The 25195-nt window shown below is 38.8% G+C and overlaps 1 protein-coding gene across 1 annotated transcript in view; it reads right to left on the bottom strand.

Moving 5' to 3' along the window:
* Positions 1–25195, bottom strand: part of KIF6 (kinesin family member 6) — a 705701-nt gene that overhangs the window by 517968 nt on the left and 162538 nt on the right. Inside the window, exons 4-5 of the mRNA XM_055140906.1 lie at positions 18850–18997; positions 12567–12676 (exon numbers count right to left, since the gene is read on the bottom strand). Coding sequence (XP_054996881.1) covers positions 12567–12676; positions 18850–18997 — 258 coding nt within the window. The remainder of the gene's footprint in view (positions 1–12566; positions 12677–18849; positions 18998–25195) is intronic.

The following is a 25195-nucleotide window of genomic DNA, read 5'->3' as shown; positions in this document are numbered from 1 at the left end:
AGAATTTAGAAGAAATAAATAAATTTTTGGATTTCTATAATCTCCCAACATTGAACCAAAAAGATATCCTGCACCCGAACAGACAAATTATAATTGCGGAAATCTGAATGGTAACCATATTCACCCCCAAACAAAAGTTTAGGCTGAAATGAATTATCTAGTGAGTTCTTCCACCCTTCAATGAGGACCTATTGTTTAAATGTTTTCCAGGAAATCAAAGAAACAAAAACATTCCCAAACAATTTCTATAAAGCAAAAGAAAATCAACTACCTAGGAATCAGTTTAATAAAATATGCACAGGATCTATACAAAGAAAATTACAAAACACTGGTAGCACTGTCATCCCACTGGTCATCAATTTGCTTGAGCAGGCACCAGTAACATCTCCATTGTGAGACTTGTTACTGTTTTTGGCATATCATATACCTCACAGGTAGCTTGCCAGTCTTTGTCGTGGCAAAATACTACGGAAAGAAATAAAAGAGGACATGACCAGCCTTTTTGGAAAACAATATGGTCATTCCTTAAAAGCTAGACATTGAGCTTCAATATGACCCAGCAATCCCACTTCTGGGAATATACATCAGGGGCATTTCAGAAAAGCCATCTGCACTTTTATGTTCATTGCAACACTATTCACAATAGCCAGAATCTGGAGACAACCCAAATGCCTGAAAACAGATGACTGGACAATGAAACTATGGCACAGCTACACAAATTTGTATGAGATATGAGAATATTGGGTTGAGTGAAATGAGTTGGAGGGAGAGGGACATTCTATGGAATGACTGCACTCATTTGTGACATAAAAGATCATAGTATGAGATTAATACCCAAGGACACTGGAAACAAGCGCCAGGAAGAATGATCCATAGTTGGAAGCTTGCCACAAGTGATGGGGGTGGTGCAAATGAATATGTCAAAGAGGTCAAAGATAATTGGAAATGATCACTGGACAAGAACTGAGTGCTGAAAGTAGGCAGAGACAAACATGATAACTTTTAGTACCTATATCGCAAACCATAATGCCCAAAAGGAAAAACAGGAGAAAGAGGAAGAGAGAGAGAGAGAGAGAGAGAGAGAGAGAGAGAGAGAGAGAGAGAGAAGGTGCCTGCCATAGAGGTAGGCTGGGGGGAGTGGGGCACAGGAAAAAATTGGTGGTGGGAAATATATACACTAATGAAGGAATGGGTGATGGAATGTTGTATGATTGCTGAAACACAATCATGAATAAGTTTGCAACTATGTATCTCATGGTGATTCAATATGTGACTTTTTGTTATATCACAATCATGATCACAAAATCCCGTTAATCATCGATTTCTCAAGCAGGCTCAGTAACCTCTCCATTCATCCTTTCCCTGAGATCTTAGAAGTCTCTCTCAACTTGGTCCTCCCAATGATGTCCTACTGGAAGCTCTTTCAGGGTCAGGGGAATGGGATCCAGCTTGTTACTGGATTTAGCATATGAATACACCATGGGAAGCTTGCAAGGCTGTCCCATGTGAGCAGGAACTCTCAGAAGCTTGCCAGTTTCTCCAGAGGGAGAAATAGGCTATAAGCTTCTGGGAGCTTGCTTTTAAGTCTCTGGATGTTGGCTGTTGATGGGATTACACACACCTGGGTTCCTCTGCCAGTACCTTCATGCGTGAGGCCGTCTGAACGTGTGGAGAGGGGCCTCCAGCATGGCTGTAGCTAGGTTCTGGTGTTCTTCAGCCACTGGGAGCTCTGCTCGGGGTGGGGATGGAAGATGGAGCCCATCCCCTCTGAGGGGCCCCGAGGAGGACAGCCAGGTGTGCGGGCAAGAGACTCTCATATCTCATACATATAGATATTTATGTATATCATCATGCCTGCTCGGCCTCTCTGCAACCATATACATATCTATCTATCTATCTATCTATCTATCTATCTATCTATCTATCTATATATCTAAACAAAAGAGATCATGAGGAAATGCAAACACATTCCCAGTTCATGCATCAGAAGGATTAGCATTGTCTAGATGGTGAAACTTCTCAAAGCATTATACAGAGTCAATGCAATCACTATAAAAAATACAAATGACTTTTTTAAGAGATATGTCAAACATGCCTAAAATTCACATGTGATAACACCTCTTTCCTATTGAATAGTTAATGCAATCCTAGGGAAAATGAAGATAAAAGGCATACCTCTCCCCACATTCAAAATGTATTACAGAGTTGTAGTAATTTAACAGCATTGTACTGCAATAAGAACAGACTATCAGATCAGTGAAATAAAACAAAAATCCAGATATATATTATCAGGTAAATGGACAACTAATTTTTGATAAAAGAGCAAAAAATGAATGAAGATTGCGGCAAGGAAGGCCTCTTCAACAAATGGTGTTGGGAAAAACTGGTCATGAAAAAAATTAACTTAAACCCTTTTCTGACATCATACACAAAAGTAAAATCAAATGGACTAAAAACCTTAATATCAGACCTGAATCTAAAATTACATTGAGAAAAATGTAGCCAGAACTCTCCACAACACTGAAACTAAAGGAAACATTAAGAAGACAATGCCATTAGACAAAAAAAAAAATAAAAAAGGAAAGAAAAAGCAAAAATCAAATGAAATTGTGTTAAATTAAGAAGCTTCTGCATCTCAAAGTAAGCAGTGACCAAAATACAAACAGGTCTAACAGACTGGTAGAAATTATTTGGCCATTATTCATCTAATAGTGTTAATATACAATATAAATATATGTGTGTATAAATCACTGTTAGAACTGTACCAAAAATCCAACCTCTTCCAAAAATAGGAGAATAATTAAACAGATATTTCCTCAAAGAAATGTGAAAAATAAAAGGCATATAAAAATACTCTACATCACTAATCATCAGAGACATGCAAATTAAAGCAATAATAAGATATAACCTCACACTTCAGAGACTGCCTCACATCTAAAGGAACAGGAACAATCAGTGTTAGTGTGGATGCAGGAGAAAAATAGATCCCTGTTCACTGCTGATGGGAATATAGACTGGTCCAGCCTTTCTGGAAAACAAAGTGGATATTCCTGAAAAAAAAAACAACCTAGGAATTGAGCTCCCAAATTTTTTGGTCTCTATCTACCCCAAGGACCCAAAACACAATGAAGAAAAAACATTTGCATCCTAGGTTTCTTAGCCAAACTCTGGAAACAACCCAAGTGTCCAAGAAGAGATGACTGGATAAAGAAACTGTAGTTGACAGACACATTCATATACACAATATTATTCAGACGTAAGAAAAGATAAAATTATGCAAGATGCTGCTGTGTGGATGGATCTGAATAGTATCATGCTGAGTGAAGTTATTCAGAAGGGAGAGAGAGAGACTGACACAGAATGATCTTTCTCATTTGTTATTCTACATTATGATCCTTGATAAAGACCTATAATAAATGTCCAAAGGCAACAGAAACAAAGGACAGGAGAACTGCTCGTCAGTAGGAATCATGCCACTGATGGGGTGGTGAGATCAACAGGGAAGGAAATGCTACAATACTGGCAGGAAGTGTTCAACCAGGAGGAAGAAGAGGCGGAAAGGTGGTGAAGTGTTGTGCATAAAACCCTTATAGCCACAGTATTGTAGACCACAGTGTCAAAAGTTATTTAAAAAATGCTTTGGCTGGGTAAAGTATTCTTGGTGAGGTGTTCATTTCTTTGAGTTTTTTCACTATATCCCACCATTGTCTTCGGGCTTGGAGGGTTTCCTCTGATAGGTCTGCTGTAAATCTAAGGGGTGCCTTGCTCCACTTCACATCTCTTGCTCCCTTATCAAAGATTAGATGGTCATACATTTGGGGTTGTGTGTAGGGATATTCCACCCTGTTCCATTGGTCTACGGCTCTGCCTTTGTTCCAGTACCATGCTGTTTTAATTGTTACTGCTTTGTAGTAAAGTTTGAGGTTGGGGATGGTGATGCCTCCCATCATCTTTTTCCCAAGAATTGTTTTAGCTATCCTTGGACGTTTGTTATTCCATATGAATTTTAGGATTGCTTGATCCATTTCTTTGAAGAATGTCATGGGTATACTTATAGGGATCGCATTGAATCTGTATAATGCTTTAGGGAGTATTGCCATTTTGACAACATTGATTCTCCCTATCCACGAGCAGGGTATATGTTTCCATTTCCTCATGTCCTCTTTGATTTCATGGAGTAGCATTATGTAGTTTTCTTTGTAAAGGTCTTTTACTTCCTTGGTTAAGCTGATTCCGAGGTACCTGATTTTCTGGGGCACGATTGTGAATGGGATTGCTTTTTTCATGTCCCTTTGTAGTCAAGTGGATGGACATGAAAAGTTTCATGCTGAGTGAAATGAGTCAGAAAGAGAGAGACAGACATAGAAAGATTGCACTCATCTATGGTATATAGAATAACAGAGTGGGAGACTAACACCCAAGAACTGTAGAAATAAGTACCAGGAGGTTGACTCCATGGCTTCGAGGCTGGCCTCACGAAAGGGAAAGGGCAACTCAGAGAAGCGATCACCAACTACATTGTAGTCGAAGGCCATGTGGGGGAAGGGAGTTGCGGGCTGAATGAGGGCTAGAGACTGAGCACAGCGGCCACTCAACACCTTTATTGCAAACCACAACAGCTAATTAGAGAGAGAAAACAGAAGGGAATGCCTTGCCACAGTGGCAGGGTGGGGTGGGGGGGAGATGGGATTGGGGAGGGTGGGAGGGACACTGGGTTTACAGGTGGTGGAGAATGGGCACTGGTGAAGGGATGGGTTCCCAAACTTTGTATGAGGGAAGTATAAGCACAAAAGTGTATAAATCTGTAACTGTACCCTCACGGTGATTCTCTAATTAAAAATAAATAAATTTAAAAAAAAATAAAAAATAAAAAATAAAAAAAAAGAAAAGAAAAAAAAAATCTAAGGGATGCTCCTTTGTATGTGATTTTTTTCTTTGACCTTGCTGTTTGCAGTATTGCATCTCTATCTGTGGCATCCATCATTCTGACTATAATATGCCTTGGAGTGTTTCTATTAGGATTTCTTTTAGCTGGCACCCTTCTGGCTTCTTGGATTTGGATGCTTGCATTCTCTAACTCTGGGAACTTTTCAGCGATAATTTTTTTAACTGTGGTTTTTTCATTGGGGTTGGCTCCCTGTCCTTCTGGTACCCTGATGATGTTGTTCCTCTTGGAGTCATCTCCTAGGTCTCTGATTCTCCTTAGAGCCATTTGTAGGTCTTTTCCCATTATTTGTTGTTGCCTGTACGATTTCTGCTGTTCGTCTTCAAGGTCGCTGATTCTGTCTTCGGCCGTTGACATTCTACTGTTGAGGGCACCTATTGAGTTTTTAAGTTCATCTATCGAATCCTTCATTTGTGACATTTCTTTTTGTAGTTTTCTTATTTCCGCTCTCATTTCTTCCTGCATTTTCTCAGTTACCTGTTCCCCCATTTCTTTCACTTCTTCCTTTAATTTTCTGCACGATTGTTCCACTGATTCTTTGAGTTCCTTGAACATCCTCAGCATTTCATCTCGGAATTCTTAGTGCTTCTGTTGCAAACCACAACACCCAAAAGGAGAGAGAGAGAACAAGGGGGAATGCCCTGCCACAGAGGTGGGGTGGGGTGGGGGGATGGGGTGGGAGGGTGGGAGGGATACTGGGAACATTGGTGAAGGGGACTGGGCACTGGTGGAGGGATATAAACAAAATGCAAGCATGAAAGTTCACAAGTTTGTAACTATAACTCATGGTGATTCACTATTAAAAATAAATAAATAAATAAATAAATGAATGAATAAAAATGCTTCTAATAGAGGCACTTTGTTTGGGAGGAAGACAGGGAACACTGGTGGACGGAAGTGAAGGGAGTTGGATTGAAACACTATATTCCTACAACTGAAACCATGTAGAACTTTGCAATTCAGAAAGATTTAAAAAAAAATTATATATATATGTATATATATATCACTGTCATCCTGTTTCTCATTGGTTTGCTTGAGCGGGCACCAGTAACATCTCCATTGTGAGACCTGTTACTGTTTTGGGCATATCGAATACGCCACGGGTAGCTTGCCAGGCTCTGCCATGTGGGAGGGGTATATAATCACAACTTCATGATCTTTTCATGCTGAAGTCAGTAAGAAGGAAATGGATAAACACAAATAATCTCTCTCATATGTAGGACTTAAAGATACACAGTAAAATAGCACCACAGGGCCAAAGGCAACATAATGGGAGAACTAGTCCACACAATTGAGTTGGAAGGGGGAATTGGGAGGGAAGGTTGATGGGGTCCTTGGAAGAGGAAGAGGATACATTGGTTGTGGCTGTGGTGTTGGAATTATTTGAATGAGAAACCATTCCATTATTAATAATATTGTAAACGATTGAGTCTCAATAAAAAATTTTACAGTAAATATCACTGTCACTGTCACTGTCATCCCATTGCTCATCGATTTGCTTGAGCGGGCACCAGTAACGTGTCCATTGTGAGACTTGTTACTGTTTTTGGCATATCGAATACAACACAGGTAGCTTGCCAGGCTCTGCTCTGTGGGTGAGATATTCTCAGTAGCTTGCCAGGCTCTCCAACAGGGGCGGAGGAATCGAACCTGAGTCGACCACATGCAAGGCAAACACCCTACCCACTGGCTATATAAGGCATGTTATATATAATTATTTTATACACACAAATTATACACACATATACAAAAATATCTAATATGTAAGGTGTGTATGTATATATGTATGTATGTATATATATACATATATATATATATATATATACTTTAAGTCTAATTCTCTAGGCCTAATGGTAAAATACTGAATCTATTTTTGCAGCTTTGTCATGAAAGTGAGATTAACTGGTTTTTAATTCTTGCAAGATTGTTAATAATTAGTTATGAAACCCTGGGTGAATTATATCATTCTGGTCTTAATCTCCTCAAGCAAGAAAATTCAAAGAATAGCAACCTTCTGTGAACGACCTTCTTTTCAAATGCAATCAAATACAAGGTGCTAAGCACATCCAACTCATTTTCTTACATATCAGATTTCTCTCCTGATCCATATTCATCATAGCCAGGCCCATTATTTCTGGATTATCGCTAAACGGGGCTTCACACTTTTTGGTGTAGATCTGACTTGTAAAATTTAAGAAAGATCAAAATTTAAGCCTAGAGGTATATAGGATAGACTGTAGGCAAGGAAACTAATTAAGGAATCTAATAGAGTAAAGATCAATCTCACATTAAAAATCTGTCACTTATGTCTCTCAAAAGCTGGCTTTTGTTGGCCTTTTAGCCCTTGTTTCATAGGACTCCTCCAGTGCAGCTACGCTTCATCCGAACCACACCTTCATATCTTTAATGATATATATGTATATATATATTATTTTTTTCTATGGGTAAAGCTATACTTATTGATCAACTTAAATTTTCCAATAGTGTTTTTAGGCCAATTTCTTTCATGGATTAAAAAAATTGTCTTCCCAGCTACATGAAAACAAATGCAATCAGACCTTCATGCACAAAGGTCAGATTAAATGGATTAAAGACCTCAACATCAGATCTGAATACATAAAACACATGAAAGAAAATGTTGGCAAAACCCTCCATAATATTAAAGCTAAGATATCTTCAAAGATGAGATACCACTGATAATTCAGGTGGAAGCAAAGATAAACAAATGGAACTACATTAACCTAAAAAACTTCTGCATCTCAAAAGAAAGAGTGATCACACCACAGAGACTGGCACACATCCAAAAGAACAAAAGCAACCGCTGTTGGAGAGGATGTGGGGAGAAAGGGACCCTTCTACACTGCTGGTGGGAATGCCGGCTAGTTCAGCCCTTTTGGAAAACAGTATGGACGACTCTCAGAAAACTAGAGGTTGAGCTCCCATTTGACCCAGCAATACCACTGCTGGGAATATATCCCAGAGAGGCAAAAAAGTACAATCGAAACAACATCTGCACATGTATGTTCATCGCAGCACTGTTTACAATAGCCAGAATCTGGAAAAAACCCGAATGCCCCAAAACGGATGACTGGTTGAGGAAACTTTGGTACATCTATACAATGGAATACTATGCAGCTGTTAGAAAAAAGGAAGTCAAGAATTTTGTAGTTAAGTGGATGGGCATGAAAAGTTTCATGCTGAGTGAAATGAGTCAGAAAGAGAGAGACAGACATAGAAAGACTGCACTCATCTATGGTATATAGAATATCAGAGTGGGAGACTAATACCCAAGAACCGTAGAAATAAGTACCAGGAGGTTGACCCCATGGCTTCGCGGCTGGCCTCACGTTCCGGGGAAAGGGCAACTCAGAGAAGCGATCACCAACTACATTGTAGTTGAAGGCCATGTGGGGGAAAGGAGTTGCGGGCTGAATGAGGGCTAGAGACTGAACACAGCGGCCACTCAACACCTTTATTGCAAACCACAACAGCTAATTAGAGAGAGAGAACAGAAGGGAATGCCTTGCCACAGTGGCAGGGTGGGGTGGGGGGGAGATGGGAGTGGGGAGGGTGGGAGGGACGCCGGGTTTACGGGTGGTGGAGAATGGGCACTGGTGAAGGGATGGGTTCCCGAACTTTGTATGAGGGAAGTATAAGCACAAAAGTGTATAAATCTGTAACTGTACCCTCACGGTGATTCTCTAATTAAAAATAAATAAATTATAAAAAAAAAAAAAGAAAGAGTGATCAAGATACAAAGAAAACCTGTGGAATGGGAAAGGTTATTCACCCAATGCCCTTCACCCAATGCCCTTCTGATAAGGGGTTAATATCAAAGATATATAAGGCACTGGTAGAACTTCACAAGAAAAATCATCCAACCCTATCAAAAAATAGGGAGCAGAAATGAACAGAAACTTCTTCAGAGAAGAAATACAATGGCCAAAAGACACATGAAAAATGCTGTACATTGCTAATCATCAGGAAGATGCAAATCAAAACAATGAAATATAATCTCAGACCACAGAGATTGGTACACATCTAAAAGAACAAGAACAATCAGTGCTCACACGGTTTGTGGGAGAAAGGGACTTCCCTTCATGTTGGTGGGAATGCCGACTGCTTCAACCTTTTTGGTAAACAATATGAACATTCCTCAAAATACTAGGAATTGAGCTCCCATTTGACCCAGAAATCTCACTTCTGAGAATATACCCTGGAGTCCCACAAATACACAGCAGAAACACCATCTGCATTCCTATGTTCATTGCACACCTATTCAAAATAGCCAGAATCTGGGGGGAAAACTGAATGCCTGAGAAGAGATGAATGGATAAAGAAACTATAGTATATCTACACAATGAAATATGACACAGTGGTTGGAAAAAATTAATTCATGAAATTTGCTTATAAATGAATGGACATGGAGAGTATCATGCTGAGTAAAATGAGTCAGAAGGGGAGGGACAGATGTAGATTGACTGAATTCATTTGTAGTGTATAATAGTGTATACTAGAAGACTAATGTCCAGGGTCAGGGAAAACAAGGCTAGGAAGACTGGTGAGTGGTTGGAATCTATCACAAGTGTGTGGGGGTGGAAGGTAGGTAAGATAGAGAAAAGACCAGTATGACAGTGGTAGTTGGAAATGATCATGCCAGATGAAAACTGAGTATTAAAAGTAGGTAAAGAGATACACACAACAATCCTTCAGTATATGTACTGCAAACTTGCAAACAGTGCCCAAAAGGAGAGAGAGAGAGAGAGAGAGAGAGAGAGAGAGAGAGAGAGAGAGAGAGATATGGTTGTCTTTTGTCTAGTGTTCTGCCAATCCTATTGAGGGTGACTCAAGTGAATAACTTGCACACAACGGATAACAGGTAAATTGGGTGATAGTTGCAGATGTTGTGGATGTCTCCCTTCTTGTACAACAGAACGGTCTTGCTGGTTTTCCACTGGGATGGAAGCTTGCATTCAGACAGGCAGTGTGTGAAGAGCCAAGCCAGTGTCTTGATGGCTACTGCCAGCAGATTCTTCAGCTCGGGTCTGACCGTGTCTGGACTGGGTGCTGTACGCTTCTTTACCGATGAAATGGTGTGTTGGATTTCAGAAGGGAGAACTCTGAGAACAATATATCCATCCTGAAGAATTTGGTATGACGGGCAGGTTGATGTGGTATCAAAGAGAATCAAGTAGTAGTCGTGGATAACCTTTTCCACTGCACTTCTGGGAGATGTAATAGATCCATCAGGACGTCAGAGGGTAGTCATCTTGGTCTTATAGTTGGCGAAAGACAGGCAGACATTGTGAATACTTTTCCTGGCTTATGCAGCATTGGCCAACACTGCTGCTCTTCTCTCTTTGAAGTCTTTCTTTATTGCATCTCTGCACAGCTTTGAGAGATCAGAAGCTATGTGATTGTCCGAGGCTTGCGCCAAACCACATTGACAAATGAGTCCGAGAGTTTCCAAAGACAGGCATCTTTTTGTGGATTTCTCTCGGTATAACTTGCATAATCATGGAGGTACTGAACCAGTTGATCGTATTCCTTGCCAATGTTGTCAATGACGGCATCTTCCCATATTGCCGCAATAGTGCCAAAGAACTGGTGGTCATTTTAGAAGTTCTCTTCTTAAACTTTGCAGCCCTTTCTCCCCATTATGTGAAGTAGAATTTTTCATGAAGGAGATGGTGTTTTGATCCCATTTGGAATTTTGGGACAACAGTGTCATCGGTCAGGCAAAACTATCGAATGAATATGATATGGTCAATTCTGTTCTGAAACTGACCACTGGGAGACTCCCATGTTCAATGTTTAGATTCAGCTTTCTGGGACTGCTGAAAGTTATCATGGATGGTCTTGGTCAACATGATGAACTCAGACAATCCTTCACCCTGTTCGTACCATTCTAGGCTGTAGGTCCCAATGTGGAGTTCTTTGGGTGACCTTCTCAGTCCTATCTTGGTGTTAAAATCACCTACAATGACCTTGTAGAAGTGTGGTCTTCTTTATAGAACTTCTCCAGCTCTATGTAGAACTTCTCAATTTCTTCTTTGTCATAGTTGGATGTTGGTGCATAGACGACAAAGATAGAAACTGCTGGCAATGAGCCACATCTATTCAAATGTAAGCATCCAATTCAGGTTGTTAGGCATCCAGCTGAATCTATATCCAAGTTCGAGTTGACAAGGACACTGACACCACCGACGCTCTACTGTCACATGTTCCTAGGATCAGTTCTCCATTGTCAAAAACAGTGTGATGTGATCGATGCCTTCTCATTGCAGTCAGTCCAGTGACGTCGTACTTGATCTTCTGTGCTTGCACCACGAGGTCCTCAATGGATGCTTCTGATGCCAGTGTATGTGCATTGAAAGTACAATCATTTTAGTCTTTCTTCATTTTGTCAGGCTAGTTTGGCCCTGATATTTTAACAGCTTCTCCTTGCTCAACCTTCTCAGCTCTGCCATGTTGGGGGCTCTTCCAGAGTCATGGGAATGAGGCCCATTCTTGTTACTGTTTTTGGCATATCAAATACACCATGGTTTGCTTGCCAGACTCTGCCATGTGGGTGGCATGTTGTAACGATCTCCACACTGACAAACATGCCACATGGACGTGCTGCTCACTTACAGGAAGTACTGGCCAGATAGACACAGTCAATGCAAGGAGTGGAGCCCTGCACCTGCCTGCATCTCTGGGCAGCACCTGTTGGTTAGCTCTTTGCCGGTTGGCACCATTGCCACACCCTCGCCACTATGAGACAGTGAACCTCTCACAATATTAACAGAAGAACATAGTCTATTTTATTATTTATTTTACAGCTATAAATTAGTACTTGGTTACTAATCTTTGTGATTTCACAGTACAATCATTCTTATAATTAATTTCAATATTTTAATATGAATTTTCAATATTAATAATATTAAAATAATATTTTTGGATCTAGCAATTTCTGATATATGATTATGTCTAACAAAAGTATATGAATTACCACTAAGTACTTTAACATATGTACAATATGGACATAGATTTAAATAAATAGTAACAAATAAAAGTTGCCAGGTAACTTATTCTATTAAGACACAAGTTATTTAGATTTCAGTCACAAAGCAATCAGTGCCAATCTGACCAAAATTGTTCAAAAACTCTGACCAAAAATCTGTTCACGTTATTCTTAATAATAGTAGAGAAGCATTTGGGGAAATTCAAAGTTTTGTTTTCTCTCTTTTAGATTTTCTTATTGCTACTTGAACTTAATTTGAATACCTTCTTCAGAGACAGGCCATAATTAGAGGAGTTTCATGTGGCAAGAATAAAGTAGTACTGTCACATCCTATTAATCCTTGAAGCAGTCAACTTTAGGAGAATATCCACTGCATTTTGTTCTACCAACTACAAAAGAGATTTCCCCAAGAAATGAATTTCAAGTGATTTTAGTTCCTATGACTCCTGTCTATATGCCAGACCTGAAAAAAGAGCCATTATGTTACAAAAATATATTGTGATCTAGTATTTATTAAATAGGATGGAGACCAGGCATATACAAATTTTCTAAGAAAACAATGGAAGGGAACATCTGAAAGCAATTTCCCCCTTTTTTTGTTGTTCAGTTACTCACGTCAAATCTTCCAAACCAGAAGCTTCATGTCTTGGATCCAACAGATCATAACCACATTCATTGTAGATTTCCAAGTAGGAAATGTGTGTTGTGTATATTTTGCTGCTGTCCTGATTAGAAAAAGGAAAGCTCTTATTTAATGACTCTACAAAATGCACCAGTCGAGAAAAAAGATGAACATAGCTATCACTGTAGTTTCCTTACAGCTTCTCTCCTTTTCTCTCTCTATATGGTTTATATTTTCAGGTCGTGACACTTTCAAGTTGCCATTTACCACATGCATGAGCCTTATTTTTTTTGCTTCTAATAGCCAGCACCCATGATTACAAGCAACTTCAGTCTGTGTTTTATTGATTCCACATTGTATGTACAAAATCAATATAAAAGAATCAGTCAGTTTGGTTGCAGACTTGTATAACACACCATTATACAAGTGGTATTACTTACTTACTTTCCATATTGAAATTAAAAGATTACTGAAACATTAACTTTCTTTGTGTATAGGGTTATTCATAAAAGAACAGAGTTGATATTTTAGCTTTAAAACTCTAGTAGCAAAAAAGTTTCCATCTTTAATCAACTTCCCACTTAGTAGTATTCAAATTATCAATGACATACAAAATGAAAATTTAATTCCCTTGGGACATAAATAGTTTATATCAATCAGATAACAAGTGTGGACACTGTTTATTACCTATATCTTACCTGTTGAGCTAATTTGCTTGGCACAAATACTAAATTGAAAATGTTCAAATGTTGATTAAAGTGAGGAATTTTATTGTGGGTTTCTGTGAAATGCAGTGATATGAGGACTGATGTAATCAGGATAGAAGCCAAGGTTACTGACCCTAATCTCAATTCTCCTAAGAGCTGAAAAGGACCCACTCCTTTAGGGTTAAAACTAAACTTGTTTCAGCTCTTGGGAAGATGTTAAGTTCAGTTTTCAATACAAAATATAGAATAATATTTTCTCATCCTTGCTAAGTACAAATGCTTCCATTTCTACAAATAATTTCCTGTTTCTCAAAAGAAGATATATTTTTGTCTGGTGCCCAGAAGGTCAGAAAGATGTCAGAAGAAATCTAAATGGCGGAATTTGCTTAAAATATTTTCCTCATTGATAATAGCCCATATCCAAGAGAGTCCATTTAACAGATTTTATTCAAAGTGAGGAGATAATAAGCCTGCAAGAACAAAGATTAAATCCTCTCCTACTTGCTATCATAAGGCCTCAATTTTCACAGCCATTGAATTTCTGTAATTAATTCCTTTATATTCAGCAAATTAAAATTAGTATGATTTTTCTGATCATCAAAAGGCTCAAACTTTTCAAATAAAGATGTCACCATTTCATAACTGTGCACACACACAAATTATGGCTATTCAGTCAGCACATGACTATTATAAAACACACCATATACAGTTGAAATTCTGAGTCTTGGAAAGTGACTGACATAGACAAACCCTATACAGAAAATTTCTCCCAACAAATGCCCACAATCCTGTTGATGTGAGTGATTCTGACTGATCTAAAAAAGGCTTGTCAATTTAGCATAGTTATGGCACCATTTCAACATCAAATTCTCTGCGTTATAGTGTGGGTATGTGCAGAAGGTATCATAGACTTAAAAAACAGACACTGTGTGTCTAATGCAGTGTCAGTATACTGTAGCGTTTCCTAAACCATTCCCTGAAATACTCATAAAAAGAGTTTTCCATGGTCAGAACATAAACTGGCCTTATCTGTAAATATATGTAAAGCGATTAGGGATCATTCAAAAAACTCCTGAAATCCTGTACTATCCCATAGAGTAAGGCTTGAGATTAGAGCATGCAGTTTTGAGCTCATCAGACAAAACTGTCTTCAAATACTGAATAAGCCATTAAGAACAGTAATCCTGCACCGACACTGAGAAAGGGATAACACATCAGTGGTGCACAAGGGGACCATGAGGCACAATGCTTATGGTTGACTTTCAGTGATGTTCAGAGGTGCTCAGTGCTGAGAATTAAACCTCAGTCCAGCCCTCTCAACAGCCCTGGACCTGCACCTTAATTCCTACCACAAAAAATGTGGATTAAAACTTTATCTTATAGAATTGGCATAATCCTACCAAATATATGTGTCCCATAATAGGTATCACTGTATCACTGTCATCCCATTGCTCATTGATTTGCTCAAGTGGGCACCAGTAACATCTCCATTGTGAGACTTGTTGTTACTGTTTTTGGCATATTGAATATGCCACGGGTAGCTTGCCAGGCTCTGTCGTGCGGGTGAGATACTCTCGGTAGCTTGCCGGGCTCTCTGAGAAAGGCAGAGGACTCGAACCCGGGTCGGCCTCGTGCAAGGCAAACGCCCTACCCGCTGTGCTATCGCTCCAGATACCATGGGTACCATGAATTTCTTGATTTTATTATTATTTCCGTACAGAGACAAACGGAGACGTTATTGGCACCTACTCGAGCAAATTGATGAACAATGGGATGAGAGTGCTACAATGATAGTGATTATCATTGTGATTATTATTATTATTAAAAGTCTCAAATGGGGCATTCAGTATGTGAACATAACTGAAAGAAACAGAACAATGAAAAGAACAGCTGACTTGTTTCCAGTGAAGAAATTCTCTTTCTTCAAAACCAAGAAGAATAAAAATTCAGTAAATAGCAATTCCACCACCCTGAAATGATAAGAATAAAGATTTTGGCTTCTCTGGTTTCTGCATTTTCTGGGTTTTTATTGGAATATATGCTTAAAATTCACTGAGCTATATGGCAAAGATACCTTCCTCATTACTCTTTTTTGCAGGGTTTAAGATTGCCAGACTATAATCAACACACGTTTCCTGCAGACAGCTTTTTCCCTTGCCCCAAAACAAATTAGAAACTAACAATACTCAAAAATAGTAAGCAGCAATCTCTAAAATAAGTCAAATCTTTTTTTAAAACTCATTGAAAACATGCTCCTATCACTTTAGGATCCGACATACACTGGGTTCTTAATCTACCTTGAAATAAATACTTTGCATAAGTAAAATGTTTCTTTTATGAATTCTACAGAACCTGATGTGGCTTTCTGGTTTTTGGTTTTTTTTTTTTTTTTTGCTTTTTGGGTCACACATGGCGTTACACAGGGGTTCCTCCTGGCTCTGCACTCAGGAATTACTCCTCTCCGTGCTCAGGGGACCATATGGGATGCTGCCCTGCCCACTGTACTATCTCTCCAGCCCCCTGATGTGGCTTTCTGAAGCAATCAACTCAGGGCACACAAGTTCCTGTCCACACTTCTTAACTATCCAATGTAAACATACTTTAAAATGAACTTCAGGTTTTCTCTGACTAATTTTGCAACAATTTAGTTTCATTATAATGAATGCATTGTGCTCCATCTTGGCTAAATGCTCTTTTGTCCATTTGCAAAGCATTGTCCTGGCTAAATTTGTTCAACAAGCCATCTTTAATCCCAGGAAGCTATGTAGGATTATTCAGAATGATAGGGAGTTTGTAGTAATGCCAAAAACAATTATTAAAAAATTTCACACAAAGTCAAAGATGGTAGGCACTTGGAAATTTTAGATTTGCAAAATTGTATTCTCATCGCTATAGATGAAAACATTTAAATGCCAGATACAATTTTATCAGGAAAGAATTTATTTATTCTGCATAATTTAACCAAGGAAATTCACTTCATTTGTTCCCAGTTTCATAGAATTTGCTAAAATTGGGATCATTTAGTCACATAAATTGATATGAAAGAACGAAGTAAGGAAGGAAGAAATGAATGAAGGAAGGAAAAAAGGAAGAGGGAGGGAGGGAGTAAGATATAAATGAATTAATAGATATCAATGACTGCAGTAGAACAGTCAAGTTTTGAGCATCTCTTTTGTGCCAGGAATTGGAAAATAGTCTTCAATATATGTTTAATATTGCAACCCCATAGTACCTTGGCAATCATAGGACATAACTGCACTAAGAGTTGTAAGAACTACAATTTTTTTTTTAAGAAGCAGGTGTGCCAGCACTAGTGGGCCTTTCTAGGACAATAGACTTCCACAATAGACTTTCACAACAATATAAACAATTAGAAGTCATATTCCCAGTTTGTAAAATCTGGGAATGAAATCGCTAATGTCAGAAATCACTTTGCACTTTGCAGACCTTTCTCCCTGCTCTGTGAAGTAGAATTTTGCACGAAGGAGACGGTGATCTGATCCCGTTTGAAATTTTGGGACAACAGTGACATCGGTCAGGCAAAACCTTCGATTGAATATGATGTGGTCAATTTCATTGTGGAAGTGTCCACCGGGAGACTCCCATGTCCAGCGTTTTGATTCGGCCTTTAGGAACTGTGAGTTACCATGGATGGTCTTGGTCGACATGATGAACTCAGATAGTCTCTCACCCTGATAGTTCCATTCTAGGCCATGGGTCACAATGTGGAGTTCTTTGGGCGACCTTCTCGATCTTCTCGGTCCTATCTTGGCATTAAAATCACCAACAATTATCTTGTAGGAGGTGTGGTCTTCTTTATAGAACTTCTCCAGTTCCATATAGAACTTCTCAATTTCTTCTTCATCGTAGTTGGATATTGGTGCGTAGACGATGAAGATAGAAACTGCAGGCAGTGAGCCACATCTATTCAAGTGTAATCGTCTGATTTGGGTTGTTAGGCATTCAAATGAATCAATGCTTGTGGCCAATTTCATATTGACAAGGATACCATTCTCACCGACACCTCTCTTATTGCATGTTCTGAGGAACAATTCTTCTCCAGTGTCGAAAATGGCGTGATGTGATCGATGTCTTCTTGTTTCAGTCAGACCAATGATGTCATACTTGATCTTCTGCATTTGCACCATCAGGTCCTCAATGGATGCTTCTGATGCCAGCATACGTGCGTTGAAAGTACAGACAGTCATTTTAGTCTTTCTTCATTTTGGCAGTCTAGTTCGTCCCTGAGATTTTTTTCAGCCTCTCCTTGCTCATCTTCTTAACTCTGCCATATTGGGGGCTCTTTCCGTGTCAGGTGAATGAGGCCCATTCTTGTTACTGTTTTTTGCATATCAAATACACCACGAGTAGCTTGCTAGGCTCTGCTGTGCAGGCTGGGTACTCTCGGTAGCTTGCCAGGCTCTCTGAGAGGGATGGAGGCTTTTAGGGCGGCCTCCAATCACCCTTAGAGGTGTTCCCATGGTTCACACCATATTTGAATCTATCAAATATGGTGCCGGAATTATGGGAAAATGGGTATTAAGTGTGTTATGGTGTGTCACGCGGCCACAAAGAGGCCATATGGGTCCAGAGAGTGGACCGGTGCATGGCAGTGGCTGGGTAGTGGAGGTAGTGGGGGTTGGCCGGTGAGGTATTTATCTGACTTGGGTAGGGTGGGGCATCTGGGTTTGACCCTCTCCCTAAGGTGCCAGAGGTTGAAGGAGGCAGACAGAGGATCTTGTTTCCAGGCCTCGTTGAGCCTAGAGTCAAATGTTGCAAAGTTCTGCTTACCTGGTTTTGTGGGGCTTCACTCATGTGTGATGTTTGGCCCTTATTTTCAATGTCAGAAATAAGAGTAAATAAAATAAAGGAATTTGGATCTACATGTATACAATCTGCAACCTGTATTCTCCCACATTTTCTGGCATGCAGACTTGGAATGCTTAATCTAGTAAGAGATGAGCTGAACTAATGGATAACTGCCACTTTATGGAGGGAAATTAGAATTATACAGATCCCAGCTATTTCTTCTCATCTTTGCAACTCAAAATACAACTGACCTACAATCAGAAATTTTGGAATAACTGTTATACTGACCTAGTTAAAACATTTGCTGAATGAATAAAATCAAGCAATTGTTAAAACTAGTAGGGATGCTAGAGGTCCAGTGAAACTCAATCCAACTTTAAAGAAGGGATGAATTGAAACCCAGAGAAACAAAGTGACTTAATGGAGAAAATTTTTTTGAATACAACCAACAAAATTAAGTCTGTCTCCGACACGAAGGCAGCACATATAGGGATTGGGAAAATGTGCTATCTATTCCTTTAACTTCTATGGGTATATCAGAAAGAATTCTCTTTCAGTCTTTGCATATATGCTATTTCCTTTAATGAGAAGCACCTCCTTAATCTACTTGTTTAGCAGGATGACATATTTTCTTAAGTAGAAACTCCAGAGCTTTCATACAATGAAAAGCCCTCAGATATAATTGTTAATAAATATTTGACCAAGAAAATTAAATTTATGCTCTTTCTATAAAACATAAAATGAAATTAAAGGTTTATACCTTTTGTAATTGCTCAAAAATGTATGACAGTGTCCTTGGGATAATGCCTCTGTCACTGTAGCGCTCTGCCCCTCCGGTGATGGTGAATGTTTTCCCACTGCCTGTCTGCCCATATGCAAAGATGGTGCCATTGTAACCTGCCAGGACACTGCGAAAAGAAATGTCATGCTTTTAATCCAAAGGCTAACTATAGTTATATTAATACATGCATTCTAATAGAAACCTTATTCAATATTATTGAAAAACTAGAGTTATATCTATAGAAATACTTATACATGTGAATATCTAGCTAGAATTTTATTTTTTGTCCAGGAAAATTGGCACATAAAATAATCTCTTTCAGAAATCACTTCAGGTTAAACATAAGATAGCCCCCTTATAAATGTTATTCAGTATAGAGTTTGGAAACAAAAATAAATAGGATTACATCAAACTCAAATGTTTTTATGTGTCAAAAGAAACTCAAGATAAAATTTAAAGATAAACTACTGAGTGGGCTGGAGCAATAGTACAGCGGGTAGGGCTTATGCCTTGCACGAGGCCAACCTGGGTTCGATTCCTCCGCCCCTCTTGGAGAGCCCGGCAAGCGACTGAGAGTATTGCGCCCACATGGCAAAGCCTGGCAAGCTACCCGTGGAGTATTGGATATGCCAAAAACAGTAACTATAAGTCTCTCAATGAGAGACATTACTGGTGCCCACTTGAACAGTGACAAAGCTTAACATCAGAAAATGGGGAGATGACTTCAAACCATACTACAAAGCTGCAGTAATTTAAACAGCATTGTATTGAATAAAAGCGGATTTGCAGATCAATAGAATTGGGTTGAATATCCTGACACAGACTCTCAAATATATGATCACTTTATCTTTGATAAAGGAGCAAGAAATAAGAAGTGGAGCAAGGAAAGTGTAAAGTGGTCCTAGAAAGACTGGAAAGCTACATGACAAGAAATGAATTTAGATCTTTTTCTGATCCCATGCCCAAAAGTCAGGTCAAAATGGATTAAAGACCTCAATATCAGACCTGAATCCATAAGGTACAAGGAGGAAAATGTAGACAGAACCGTCTATGACACTGGAGACAAAGGCATCTTCAAAGATGAAACACCACTGACCAAGCAAATGGAAGCAAAGGTTAAACAAATGGGAACCACATTAAATTAAGGAGCTTCTGCACCTCAAAAGAAATGATGACCAAGATACAAAGACAACCCACAGAATGGAAAAAATTATTTACCCAATGCCCATCTGATAAGGGGTTAATATTTATGATATATAAGGCACTGGTAGAACTTAACAAGAACAAACATTCAACTCTATCAAAAAGTGGGGAGAAGAAATGTACAGAAACTTCCTCAATGAAGAGATACAAATGATCAAAAGGCACATGAAAAATGCTCTACAACAATAATCATCAGGGAGACACAAGTCAAAACAACAATGAGATATCATCTTATACCATAGAGATTGGCACATATCAGAAGAACAATAATAATCAGTGCTGGCACAGACGCACAGAGAAAAGGACTCATTCGTCATTGGTGGGAATGCAGATTAGTCCAGTCTTTTAGGAAAATAACATGGGCTTTCCTCAAAAAAACTAGAAATAGAGCTTCCATATAACTTAGAAATACCGCCTTTGGAAATATACCCTAGGGCCTAAAGAATCAGAATGCAGAAAAGCTATCTGTACACGTATGTCCATTGCAGCACACTATTCATAATAACCAGAATCTGAAAACAACCCGAATTCCCGAGAACAGACTGCTGGATAAAGAAATTATAGTACATATACACAATGGAAAACAATGCAGCCACAGGAAAAATGTAGTTATGAAATTCACTTATAAATGGATGGACATGGACAGTATTGTGTTGAGTGAAATGAGTCAGAAGAGGACGTACAGGCATAGAATGTCTGCACTCATTTGTGGGATATAAAAAACACATTGTTTGAGACTAACACCCAAGGCAGTAGTAACAAGGCCAGGAAGGACTGGTCCCCATGAATGGAAGCTTGTCACAACAGGTGGTGGTGGGGGTGGGTGAAAGCAGTTAGGATAGAGAAGGGACCACTATGACAATGATAGTTGGAAATGATCACTCTGGACAAGAGCTGGATGCTGAAAATTGGTAAAGGGACAAATATGACAAACTTTCAGTATATGTACTGCAAACCATAATGCTCAAAAGAAATGAGAGAGTGAGAAAGAGAGCACAAGAGAGAAAGAAGAAAAGTGCTTGCCCTGAGGCAGGCTATGGGTGGGTGATGGGAGGGTAACTGTAGACATTGGTGGTGGGAAATGTACACTGGTTATGGGATGGGTGTTGGAACACTGTATGACTGAAGCCCAATCATAAACAACTTTGTAACTTTGCATCTCACAATAATTAAACTTTAAAAAAAATAAGAAATTTTACTTGGTCTTCCCTCCTCTATCTGAGCTGCCTTCTTCCCCAGCATGTGAGACCAGCTTCCAAGCCATAGAGATCCCGTGCGCGAAGGGAGATGCGTGCTGAAAGTAGATTAGAGACTGAACACAATGGCCACTCAATACCCCTATTGCAAACCACAACACCCAATTGGAGAGAGAGAGATCAAAAGGGAATACCCTGCCACAGAGGCAGGGTGGGGTGGGGGGGAGATGGGATTGGGGGGTGGGAGGGATACTCGGTTCATTGGTGGTGGAGAATGGGCACTGGTGGAGGGATGTGTTTGCAAACATTGTATGAGAGAAAAACAAGCTCGAAAATGTGTGAATCTGTATCTGTACCATCATGGTGATTCACTAATTAAAGAATAAAATAAATTTAAAAAATAAGAAATTTTTAAAAGAGTAAGAACGGAAATAAACAGACCCTTTTTGTAAAAAATAAAATAGAAATAAAATGGGAGAGAAAAGGAATGGATATTTCCCCAAAGAAGATGAATGGATATTTCCCCAAAGAGGACAGTCCTCCCATTCTCATACAAAAGTGCTCATTACCACTTGCTATCAGAGAAACTTAAATCAAAACATCTATGAGATATAATATCTGTCTGTCTGTCAACCCGATGCTCATTGATTTGTTCGAGGGGGCACCAGTAACATCTCTCATTGAGAGACTTATTGTTACTGTTTTTGGTATATCTAATATGCACGGGTAGCTTGCCAGACTCTGCCGCGCAGGCTCGATACTCTTGTAACTTACCCGGCTCTCCGAGAGGGGTGGAGGAATCGAACTCGGGTTGGCCGCGTGAAAGGCGAACACCCAACCACTGTGGTATTGCTCCAGATCATACCAATAAAATGACATATACAACAATCCCATCCAGTGTTATGGGGATGAGGTGATAAAAGGACTCTCATTTTCAGCCTCTATGGAAAATAGTAAGAAGACTTCTTTAAAAACTAAATAAACGAGCATCCATATGACCCCACAATCCTATTTCTTTATTTTTATTTGTCCACACACAGCTCAGTTTATTCATTTATATGACAAGAAGCAAACAGAAGCCTTTCATTATTTGAATAAAAGTTTCTATTAAACACATATTTCTTTCTTATGGAATCAACCCAAATTTTGGAGGAGAGAGAATTCTTTTTTTTAATTTTAAAACTCTATATCCTTTATTTTTTCAATTATTTAGCTATTATTATTTTTTTAATAGTGAATCACTGTAAGATACAGTTACATACTTACAAACTTTTGTGTTTGTGTTTCAGTCATACAATGATTGAGTACCCATCCCTCCACCAGTGCCCATTCTCCACCACTAATAATCCCATTATCCCTCCCACCACACCCATGCCCCCCACCTCACCCCACCTCTGTGGCAGGGCATTCCCTTTTGTTCTCTCTCAAACATCCTTTTGGGTGTTCCCACAATCCTATTTCTTAGCATCTATTCCAAAACACAAAACACTAATTAAAATGGATATATACACACCTACGTTCATTTCAGTGCTAAGTACAATAGCCAGGATACAGAAAATAATAAAATATCAGATGAATTAAATTTTTGTTATATTAAAAAAATAAAAGCATTCTTTCTGAGATTAGGCACAAGACAAACATGTCCACTGTCTCCACTATTATTCAATACTGTATTAGAGATCTTAGTAACAGCAATCAGGCAAGATAAAGAAATCTTTATCAGGCAAGAAAAAGTAATCTTTTTCATAAATGGAAAAGAATAAGCCAAATAATAACTATTTGCAGATGACATGAAAATATCTACAGAAGGCCCCTTGAGACCACTAAAAAGCTCTTAGAAACAATAAACCAATACAGAAAAATAGCAGGCTACAAAAGTCAACACACAAATGTCTGTCACATTTCCTATAAGCATACAATGAACTATAAGTAAATGAGATCAGAGTCTACTACTTTAAAAATAGTGTAAAAAACAAGAAGTACCTAGGAATCAGTTTAATACAAGATGTAAGAGATCTTTTCCTTCAAAACTATGCCACTTAACAGAGAAAATCATGGGAAATGGAAAAATATTTCCATGTTCAAGGACTGGAAAAATCATTATCAAAATAACCATACTACCCAAATTATTATGTAGATTCAACATAATCCTTATACAAATTCAAATGATATTATTTCTATTTCTTTTTTATTTTATTTTATGAAAGCACTGTAATTTGCAAAAGTCATTCATGGTTGGGTTTTAGACATACGATGTTCTATCACTAATCCAGAGAGTTCAACGTCCTTCCACCTGTGTTCTCACGTTCACTCTACTTCAGCCTGCCATCTAGACAAGGCACCTTTTTAAGCTTATTTAAGTTTGGGTTTCGTAATTTCAGTGTTGTTGACTCTATGGTATTTATGATATGATATCTATGATATTTAGCTCTATCATTCCTTACAACCACCGACATACATTTACCCATATCCCCTGTTGCTTCTCATTGGTTTCTTCTCCTCCCACCCTTTACTAATTGTCTTTCCTTCTCCTCCCTGTACTCTGGGACCAAGGGTGGTCTACGTATCTGCCCCCAAAATCCTTGCATTTCCTCACCGAACTACTCTAAGTACCACGTATAAGTGGCACTACCCTGTGTTTATCCTTCTAGCTTGCTACATTCCAGTTCCATAAGTATTGCAGCAAATTGCATGATTCTACCATTCCCTACTGCTGCATAATATTTCATTATGTATATATGTATATATATAATCACATATTTATGATCCACTGATATGTTGTCAGACATCTGGGTTGATCCCAAATCTTAGATACTGTACCGAATGCTGCCATGTATAAAGGGGTGCATATGCCCTTTTCAATGAATGTTTTTCTATTATGGGGGTTAATGCCCCAAAGTGCAAATGGTAGGTTTTATGGCAGCTCAAATTTAAGTTTACTGAGAACCCTCCATACAGTTTTCCACAGGATTTAAACCAGACAGCATTCCTACCAATAGTGGAGAAGAGTTCTTTTTTTCACCACGTTCCTGCCAACAGATTGTACCCATTCTTTTCTGCTTTGCTTAATACTTGTCTTACTCTTACAGTAATAGGGCTCAAACCCAGAACCTCATACATTCAAGAAATTGGCTTTTGTGTTGGACTATTTTCCAGTCATCAACTTGTCTACTTCTTTTATATGAAAACCAAATAAATGTTTTCAGAAAATATTAGCTTCTGCTACTAAAACAAAATAAAAATGATGATTTATTTCTGTTATATGTCATGGGAATGTTTCTAAACATTGACATATGGTTAGGCTGTTGAAGAGTCTGTCTTACAACTTTGCATTAGTTGGTGAATCACAGACGAACCATAAAAAATAAGAAAGGTGCTTAATCACAAAAACCTTGATCATAATAATTTAATATTAAAAAATTAATTTATTTTAATGCAGGTGAAACCCAAAATAGTTGGGGGCTGGAGGCTCAGAGCCACAAGGGACTCGAGCATAATAGCATGGCAGCACTGCAGCAGACTTTTGGACCCAGGGAGATACTCTCTTCCAACAGGTACCACCGGGAACCAGCTGTGCATTTCTTCACTACTCCATAATCCATCCTAAACATACAAAGACATCCTAACACAAAAACACACAGGAAACAATTGCAAAGTGCAAAAGTCACAATGGTAAAGCAACGCAGAAGCCCACCAGAATTAGAGGGCGAGGAAGCTATCCCAATTGACCCAACCAGTAATAAGTTACATCACCTCTGTGGCAAGGAATTTAGAATGGAACTATTGAAATGAGTCAGAAAGAGAGGGACAGACACAGAAGGATTGCAATCATTTGTGGAGTATAGAATAACATCGCATGAGGCTGACACCCAAGGACAGTAGATACAAGGGCCAGGAGGATTGCCCCATAGCTGGAAGACTGTTTC

This window comes from Sorex araneus, chromosome 5, assembly GCF_027595985.1.
Source record: "Sorex araneus isolate mSorAra2 chromosome 5, mSorAra2.pri, whole genome shotgun sequence".
In the NCBI taxonomy this organism is placed as follows: Eukaryota; Metazoa; Chordata; class Mammalia; order Eulipotyphla; family Soricidae; genus Sorex; species Sorex araneus.
The sequence above is the reverse complement of the archived record's forward strand: the minus strand, read 5'-3'. Positions and strand labels throughout refer to the sequence as shown.